The sequence below is a fragment of the Medicago truncatula genome, chromosome 7, assembly GCF_003473485.1.
Source record: "Medicago truncatula cultivar Jemalong A17 chromosome 7, MtrunA17r5.0-ANR, whole genome shotgun sequence".
Lineage (NCBI taxonomy): Eukaryota > Viridiplantae > Streptophyta > Magnoliopsida > Fabales > Fabaceae > Medicago > Medicago truncatula.
In genome coordinates this window covers 28,167,588-28,177,455 of record NC_053048.1, presented here as the reverse complement: position 1 = coordinate 28,177,455, position 9,868 = coordinate 28,167,588, and the positions used below count along the sequence as shown (strand labels likewise).

Genomic DNA, 9,868 nt, shown 5'->3' with positions numbered 1-9,868 from the left:
TTTCAAAGTATTATTTTATCTTTAATGAAAAACAAACCAATAGTTGATTAAAATAATTTGATAAAATAACATTTTTCTTTCTTTTATTTAACTAGTGTGTATACTAGTGCAGAGCACCGGGAGAATTTATTTTGAATTAAATTAAGGGTTAAATATGTTTTTGGTCCCTATAAATATATCAACTTTTTATTTCAGTAGCTCTTAATTTTCCTTCAACTTTTAGTCCCCGTAAAATTTTCAACCAACAATTTTGGTCCCTATTTTTATGTAAATTTTTGTATTTCTTAATCTAATTGAGCATAAATGTATAGAATATTGTAAAAATCACTCCAAAAAATAAGAATTTTTTAACAAAACATAAATTAAATATGAATTTTTTACCATAAAAAATATAAAAATTGATATTTAATTCATGTTTTGGTTAAAAAAATTATAAATTTTTTTGGGAGAGATCCTTATATTACAATACATTTTTCTGCAGTTCTCCTGAACTTAACTTAGTTGGTAGGGAAAATGCATAATATATGCAAGGTTTGAGTTTCAAACTTCGACAACCACAAAAAAAAAAAAAAAAAATTCTGCAAAAATTTATTCAAAAATATGAATTCTATATATGAGTTTACCTCAATGAAGAAACCAAAAGTGAAGATGAAATTTTTTTTGATGACTAAAAATTGAAGAAATTTTTTATAGGGGTTAAAACGAAAAGCTGACATATTTATAGGGATCAAAACATATTTAACCCTTGAATTAAAAATAAATATTTAAACTTCAAATTTTAAAATTGACGCAAAAATTTAACGCGAAAAACGAACATAAGATGATAATACGATTTGTAATCTTCATGCTATATCTTAAATAATGTTTAATAATCAAAGCACATAGCATCCAAAAGGATTAAAATTTCATGTGCAATTTGAATAATTATTTTGCATCTTTACAATTTTGTTCGTTGATCATCCATCAGAATAGCAATTCGATATGCTCAAAAAAATAGAGAAGACAACCTCCACCGGACTATTTCATGGGTGGTAAAATGAACCTTAAAAAAAAAAAACAAAAACAAAAACAAAAATCAATTACATATGATCAGGAACAAACTGAAAGGTATACAACAGACTAATATGATAAAGATTTGTAAATTTCAAAAACCATACTGCTTAAAAACCCTATGACCCCGTATTACTAGGCATGACAATAAAACCCGTGTCTAAGGGCACCCGCCCAAACCAACTTTGATTTGACGGATTTTTTCCGATTTGATTGGATTGAGCTTTTCCCGATTTCAAAATACGTGTATGGGACGGGTGACGGGGATATATGTACCCACCCCGAACTCATATCCAAACCATACCCGAATCTAGAAAGGTCATTTTTTTTTTTTATTGAGGGGATTGATAATGATATGCCATGTTATTTGGTTTGATAATTATCATGATATAAGAACTTTCATTGATAGTTAAAAGACCAACCGAATTATTTGATAAAAAAATGTTAAAATGAACACAAATTGTTGGACAATGCATTACAACATTGTCATTGAAGCTTAAAAAAACTTTTTTTTTTTATTAAAAAAAATTGATTCAATGCGGGGACGGAAATACCCGAACCCATTGGGGGCGGGATGAAATTCAATTTCTCATCCATGTTGGATACGAGTAGGTAACATGTAAATATATGAGAGTAAAAATGAGGATGAGGAAGGCAAAACCTGTCCCCATCCCATCCCGTTGCCATGCCTACGTATTACTTAAGAACCCATTCGACCCAATAAACTAAAACTTTGGCCTACAAAATTACAACTCCTCCTGTTGTATTGTATGTGTCAACAAAACAAATAACCACACTTGTATCTCGAAATTAAGCATGAGTACACCGAATGCTTTAGGACTTAAATACCAAAAGGCAGAGAAGAACAATAATTAGAAAAGTAACAAAAAAGCATACATATTATGCAGAAAAATAAACTTGTAAAGAATGGTAAGAAGCATACGACTTCTTCCCAGCCTTATCACAAAAAAGAAAAATGACTTCGCAACACTAATATGGCAAAAAGAAAAGCAACAACATCAGACCTCAAATCTCACTACTACAAAATAATCTCTTTAATAGCGCTCATTTGAGCATTTTAATAATATTTGTGAAGCGCTAGGAAAGCCCCTGCTATTAAAAGTCAAAACGCTATAATATCGTTTTCTAAGTGCTATTAAATAGCAACATTTCAATAGAGCTTTCAGAAAAGCGTTAATACAACCTTAATTTTGTGCTATTTTTAAACTGGTGTTTCTCAGCATTTTACGGAAAGCGCTAACAAAAGTCCCTATTTTTATTTTTTTTAATTAAATCTACAACCAAAAGCATTATAATAAAATGCTGATGAGACAATAAAAAAAAGATACTAGTTAGAAACACTAGTAATCCATTGGTAGAAATAAACACTAGTTTTGTGTTGATCAGAAACTTAATTACAAATGTTATAATATTAATCAATCCTAAATGACATCTAATATATAATTATATAAAAATGAAAAGGTCATGCACAATACATATATATGAAAAGCAGGCACACAAAAAAAAAAAAAAACCAAACATTGAGAGGACTCATGACAATCAATCCAACGTTTACTCAATAGATCTACCCCGAGCATATTCTCATGTGTCATATGGAAAGAAAAATTAATCAAGTATCATTCAATTTTCAGCATAGCCAACAGTTTAAAATAACTCAAGTGCATGCAAAATAAGGCTATGTTAGCACTTTTTTGAAAGTGCTATTGAAACACTGATATTTGATAGCGCTATTATAGGGGTTCAGACCTATAATATCAGGGGCTTTCTTAGCGTTTCAAAAGCGTTATTAAACGCTAAAATGAATGCTATTAAAGAGGGTATTTTGTAGTAGTGGATGTTAACGATAAAAACAAAGAAAAAGTTGTTATTAAATATTATAAAATGGTAGATTGGAAATATGTCAAAATATTATTGAATAATAAAATTCTCATTAATGATAAAGATGACGTTAATTAATCCTGTATTTTTTATACATCGTTGAAAAATATTTACATTTCTCATGTAATTAGTTCATAAATAATAAATATGTTACATGCACGTGCATAAAACCATTACATTTACAATTGGTTTAAATTATAGATGTTTTTTTTTTTATTTTTAATTTAAAAGTAAGTTAACAAGGTTGTTAACTTACTCCAAAGTGGAAGTAGGCTAACTAACTCACTCTTTCATATTTTTAGGTGAAAGTAAGTTACAAGCTCATATATATATATATATATATATATATATATATATAACAATACTATTGAAATTATTTTATGGTCAAGCCAGTAAGCGTTGTGGTTAAGACTTGAGCGACACTTAAGATTAGAAATTGTGTGTACTTGTTAGGAGAGTATAAACTTTTAAATTGAGGAATTGGGTTCTAGCTCTCAAGCCTTTACCTGAAAAATTGTCCTTAGTGGACGCCTGAGTGAAAATCATGATCAATTAGCCTTGGATCAAATTTGGACGATTAAGATTTGGCCTACCCGACTCTGATTCAGTAGAGTATGGGAAGGTGTAAATTATGGTATGTTCACGCATTAAGTGTGTGTGTGGTTGTGGGGGGGGGGGGGGGGGGGGTGAACCTAGTCTGCAAAGGGATAGGAGCCTTGCCCCTAAGTTGTTGGCTGATGGAGTCTGAAAATTGCTTGTATTCAACATGTAGTTGTTTGTGATGGGTGCAAACGGTATACTCTAGACGGACTTGTTACTCTGAGACTATTTACACTCAAGTTTCTAGAGCAAGTAAAATGAATAAGATAATAACATGTGTTGCAATTTTATTATAGGCTTAAATATGCTTTTCACCCCTGTAATTATAGGCCATTTGATTTTTCATCCCTGAGCTTACTAATCCTCCCATTTTACCCCTGCAATTACTAATCATTTGAAAATTCATCCTAATTAAAAAAAATGCTGAGGTGGAGGGTAATTAGATATGTGGCATCTGACGAATGGTTTTTTGTCAGGACACGTCAGCAGAAGGGGGGGGGGGGGGGGGGGCAATGACATTTTTGCCATTAATAAATCTTACACTCATATATTAACAATATAAGTAGGAACATGAGATTAACAGTAACTTGCACAATATGGCAACACAACAAACAGAAAATCTTACACTCATATATTATCAACAACAAAAGCATAACTTATAAACTAATTCAACTCAACTCAAAAAATGATAGAAAATTGACACACTATGGCAATTTCCCAGATCGAAAAATTGAGAATTTAGAAGCAACAGAGTATGAATAATCAATTTCATTCTCCTTCAAAAACTCCTCCAGAATCTGTTTAGCTTCTTCAGGATCAGAGCTTTCACACTCAATCTCAAACAAAGTCCCAAAATCAAAACCAGTTTCATCAACTTCCAATTTCAAACCTTTCCATTCATAAACATTCCTCACATTCCTAAACTTCCCTAATCCCACAAACCCATTTTTACCCACCACCCCAAATTCCTCCTTCACTCTCCCCATAATCCTCGAATCCACAAAACCCAACTTCCCCAGTTCATCAACGGAATCTCGACCAATCTTCGGATCCAAATCTTCCTCGTCTTCCTCTACACGACGCACGCCGTTGACTAGAACCCCTTTTGCTTTAAGTGAAACGACACACCGTTCATCATCATTGTAGAATCGAAAACGAAATGTGGCTCGACGAGAAGAGAGTTCGGAGGCGGCGCCGTCGAAGAAGTGGTTGTGTTGATGATGGGTGATGACGTGGAAGGGAGAGAGCAAAGCGGTGACTTCCACTTCCATTTCGGTGCGATTAAACTGACAGAGGAGAGAAACGGCGGCGGTAGCGTTGTCACGAGCTTTGGATATTTGGTCAACTCATGGTTCATTGGGAAGAAAAGATGGAGGCAGGGGGTAAAATGGTCATTGCGCATGAGTCCAGATTCATTAAGGGCAAAAATGTCATTGCCCTCCCCTTCTGCTGACGTGTCCTGAAAAAAAACCATTCGCCAGATGCCACGTATCTAATTACCCTCCACCTCAGCAATTTTTTTTAATTAGGACGAATTTTCAAATGATTAGTAATTGCAGGGGCAAAATGGGAGGATTACTAAACTCAGAGATGAAAAATCAAATGGTCTATATTTACAGGGATGAAAAGCATATTTAAGCCTTTATTATATTAGTGTTGCATATTTTATGAATTATGATTAATTACTCGTAATAGTAATTCCCTTAACCGGGGTAACACAAAGGTTAAATAAGAAAAAAGTAGTCTCATGGATTATTATAAGTAGGTGGAGCGGTCTAAAAATTCGAGGATTTTTTGAAGTACAATGAAGTCGCCACCAATATTTATTAAAATAGGGAAAATTTCGGAAAAATACTTTAAAACAAAAATGGATGAAGGGCTAGACCAAAAAAAAAAAGGATGAAGGGCGCGTAAAACACTCATCTATACTTTGTATACAGTTAAATGTGAGTTGAATAAATTTGTACTCGGTGAAGAGTTCTTATCGTTTGTGTGTGACAGACTTAGTGGATACGTCACATCTTCAACAACCAGGTTATTGGAGTGGTATCTGTCGTCTGAAGTGTCTTCCGAAGGTTAAACCTTTATGTTGGCGTATTTGTCGAGATTGTTTTCCTACGCGTGTAAGGCTCTAGGACAAAGGGGTACACTGTCCGACGAACTGTGTTTCTTGTGAGAGTTTATACGAGGACTCGAAACATGTATTTTTCGAATGCTCTCTTGCTGTGCAGGTCTGGCAGCGTAGTGGTTTGTGGAATTTTGTCAACCGGGCGATGCTTCATACGGATTCAGCAAGTGAAATTGTTTTCTAGTTGCTGCAGGATTTATCAATTGCTGATTCACAACGCTTGGCTGTTACCATTTGGAGTATTTGGAAGTACCGCAATCAAAAGTTGTCGCAAGACGTTTCAGAAACAGTGGCTCAAGTGGCGGAGCGTGCGGTGCGGATGCTAGAAGATTGGCAGCTAGCTAACAACTACTCCCCAGCTGTGAGGAACCCGCAGGCAAAAATTTCTACTCATAACAGTTCAGGTATGACAGTTAGCTTGGAGCAGGGAAGGAATTCTGCTATTCCCACGGATGTAGCAGCAGGTGTGGGCAGTTCCAGCACTGGACAGTCTCGCTGCCAAAGAATCAAAACATAGGGGGACTATTTTGTATTTAAATTAATTAGGGGTCCATAACCGCAACTTTTGAAAAGATAGAGGTCCAAAAGTGCAATTAAACCAATAATAAATTATATTGCAAAATAGACGAATATTGAATTATATATTATTTATTTTCTTGAATATGTTGTTTGTCCAGACAGTTTGACAAGTATTGACATTGATAAATGAACAATGGTTTAACCTTGTTGAACATAAGCACTTGAAACTGAAATTATATCCATATTTGGATGAATAAAAATGTTTATTTGAAAGATATGATGATGACAAGTTCATGAAGGGCATCATGATCGTTAGATAGTCATTATGTATATTTGTAAAGGTTAATTAACGGTTGTGGTCTCAAATTAATTAAGATGCAATATAACCGATAGTTAAGATCCAAAGCTTAATATCTTTAAAAAACAAGATCCAAAGCTTAATAATTAGATGTGAGATTAGGGTTGGTGGGTATCTATATCTATATCTATATCTATCTATCTATATATATATATATATATATATATATATATATATATATATATATATATGTATTCTAAGCTACATTTTGATTACATGTCACCTCACCAATGACCCTCTTTTTAACTTTTATTCTTGATCATTCTTCTACTTTGCTTATGTGTCACTTCCTCAATCCATTATACATCATAGTTTTGATAAAAATAAAAAGAGTTACAATAATCAATTGCAATCTTAATAAGAAAGAACATTATTATTTTTAATAGGAATATACACATTAATGTTAACCAAATGTAACTGAACATTATTATTTTAATTAAAAAAAAAAACAGAACTTTTACATCCTTCATTCTTATAACCCCTTCAACTACTATTTTTTAAAAACATTGATTATTTGTTATAATATTTACACCATCACCATTGAATTTGTCTGTTTACATTCTTCCACATAAAGGTTAAAAAGATGTTACATTTTAGCTCATCCATATTTCCCTTTTTCCCTTTCACCTATATGATAACAAATATTCCTTTTCCTTTTCTGCTCATTCCTTTTCTGCTCATTCTGTAATATTTGATGATCAATTTTATCATTTACCTCATTTTTTCTTACTTTTCCACCATGTCTACTATTGATGTCAATAACACCAAACCATTCCACCATGTCTACTATTGATGTCAATAACACCAAACCATCTTTCTACACTTTTCCTCTACCATGCTATCTAAATGTTCTAATCTTATATCATGTTTTTTACTATCATGTCATTGAGAAACATTGTGTATATAAATATGTGATTTTGTGCACCAAATTTTGGGTTTTGTTCATCACCACATTCAAGCAACAATTGGTTAGTTCATCTTCAATATTGTCTTACTGTTTTTTCCACTCATTTTAACTTTTCATCTCTTGACTATTAATTTTTTCTTTGGCATGATAGGGAGTCAAATTACTTTTAGATTGGTCAAATATTTAAGCTCTATTTTTTTTATATGATGTTTGTTAGTCTATTTTTCCGACTTTCTTTTATATTTTCTTTTATTCCTTAATGTGTATGTGGAAAATTTTTATGTGCATTAGAAAAATAGGATAGATAATTATTCTATTTTTTATTTTGTTGCACTATTGTTACTCATGAAGAAGTTTATAAAAAATGGTTGTTCATCATTAATTTTTCTAAGAAAATATTGGATGGTACCTTTCAATTTGGTATTATATTTCTTTTCTATTTCTTACTTATCATCTCTTGGCTATTCATTGGTTTTATGACTTAATAGAGACTCAAGTTACTTTTAGGTTGACCAAATAGTTTATATTTCTGAAGAAGAAAAAATTAAAAAAACTAAAAAGTTATTTTGATTAGTTAATGAAACGTTATGAAATGTAATGATAATTGCTTATGTCTATATTTATTTTCTTTTTGCAAAAGCACTGCATTTACTTCACTTCATGCAAGTTGTGCAATGAATGCATTATAATATATTTTTATTCTATCCTCTTACACACACAAGTTTACTACAAAGCTTCTCATTTTCTTCTTCCATTTCATTTTTTGATAGTTCTGATTTTCTGTTCAAGCTTCGTATATGTATATGTTGTTTTTGGATTTCCAAACAGTTGTATTTGGATTTCCAAATTCTATTATCTACCGAAGTTGTTACTAGGTTGAGTCACGACCAGGTCGCTCTCTTTAAGACGTTTCGTGGCACTGCCCAAAATTGTGCAAGGCAGACTATCAACCACGCCGCCTCCAGGATAAAACAAGCCCAGCTACAACTGTTCGATTAACTACTGCACTGTAGAAAACCGTTCGAGAATTACACCTCCAAATATGGTACTAAGACCACTCTATAATACTGAAACCACTTTAATATGGTATTGTTACCACTCTGTTATGGTGTTGAGACCACTCAAATATGGTGTTACCACCATTCTAATTTTTTAACTTCTCCAAATATCAATAGGCATTTCAACCACTCAAATATGGTGCTACGACCATTCTAACATCTAACTTCTCCATGAGTTGAAGAAGAATATATATGTTTAAGATCATTCTTATTATACCGAAAAGGGACTATGATCTTAAAACATTATTTATTCCAAAGAGAATGAATTATCGAAGGGACTATGCTCTTAAGACCATTCTTAATTCCGAATGGACATTAAACCGAAAAGGGACTATGGTCTTAAGAACACTCTTAATTCCGAAGGGACAGAAAGGAGTAGAAAAAGGAGAAGAACTTGTCAACACAAGTCGAAGGAGGGAGAAGAGAGGAAAAAACACAGGAAGCATCAACTGTGAATTTCGGTGTGTGGAATGCACTGTGTGAGCTCTCTATTTATAGAGAAAGTTCACAACTAATAAGTGAGAAACTTTAGGAGCAAGTAATTCTCATATTAGATCTAGTACAAAAATATCTCAAATTGAGTCTCAAATTATATTATTCAATACATGAATATATTATTGACTACAGAAATATATTATTGACTATCAAAATATATTTCAGATTATGCACTAAAATATATTAGATTGCTTACCAAAATATTTCAGATTGTATTCCAAAAATATTCTAGATTGCGTTCCAAAATATTTTTAGCAAAACTTGGGGACTAAGAAAACACTTTCTAATAATGATTAAATTAATTATTTAATTTATCATTTCCATATAATAAAATATATAACAATATATTTTTTCTCTAGTGCTTACTTCGTTCACATAACTATGTACCTCTTAGAGGTACACCCCCACTATATAAACACTACTAATGTGTGTGTTCCATCCGATGTGGGATTTCCACTTTTTTCAATTCACACAACACTAGTTCTACCCAACATGGGAATTTGTGTTTAGTCTTTTTAACTCAATTTCCACACATGTTCCAACAGTATATTTCTATAATTTTTTGTTTTCTCTAATGAATATCCTTTCTTTGATTTCACATACGTAAGTTTTGAGAAAATGGAGGGTTTTGTTGAGAGTGCACTTCATATATGAAAAGGTGGCTGTTTTCATTGAAATTAAAGTTTTTATTTTTTATTTAACATTGTTATAAGATCAAGAGTCTAATAAAGAAGTGAAAGGGAACATATTAAAAATGCATTAAAAAAGTAATATTTTTTATTCATTTTCATTCCAAGCCCGTGTGTTATGTTTTTAATTGAATAGTTTCTTAAAAGAGTTATTAGCATGAATGC

The 9,868-nt window shown here is 32.2% G+C and overlaps 1 protein-coding gene across 1 annotated transcript; it reads right to left on the bottom strand.

Moving 5' to 3' along the window:
• Nucleotides 1-4,245: 4,245 nt before the first annotated feature.
• Nucleotides 4,246-5,177, bottom strand: LOC25480575 (triphosphate tunnel metalloenzyme 3). Its single transcript, XM_013586963.3, has one exon. It carries the CDS (start codon nucleotides 4,818-4,820, stop codon nucleotides 4,254-4,256), a length of 567 nt encoding a protein of 188 aa, XP_013442417.1. The 5' UTR covers nucleotides 4,821-5,177; the 3' UTR covers nucleotides 4,246-4,253.
• Between the last annotated feature and the right edge of the window lie 4,691 nt (nucleotides 5,178-9,868).

Excerpts from the sequence above, each read along its gene's own strand:
- LOC25480575 (XM_013586963.3), bottom strand. The coding sequence starts at position 4,820 with ATGGAAGTGGAAGTCACCGCTTTGCTCTCTCCCTTCCACGTCATCACC.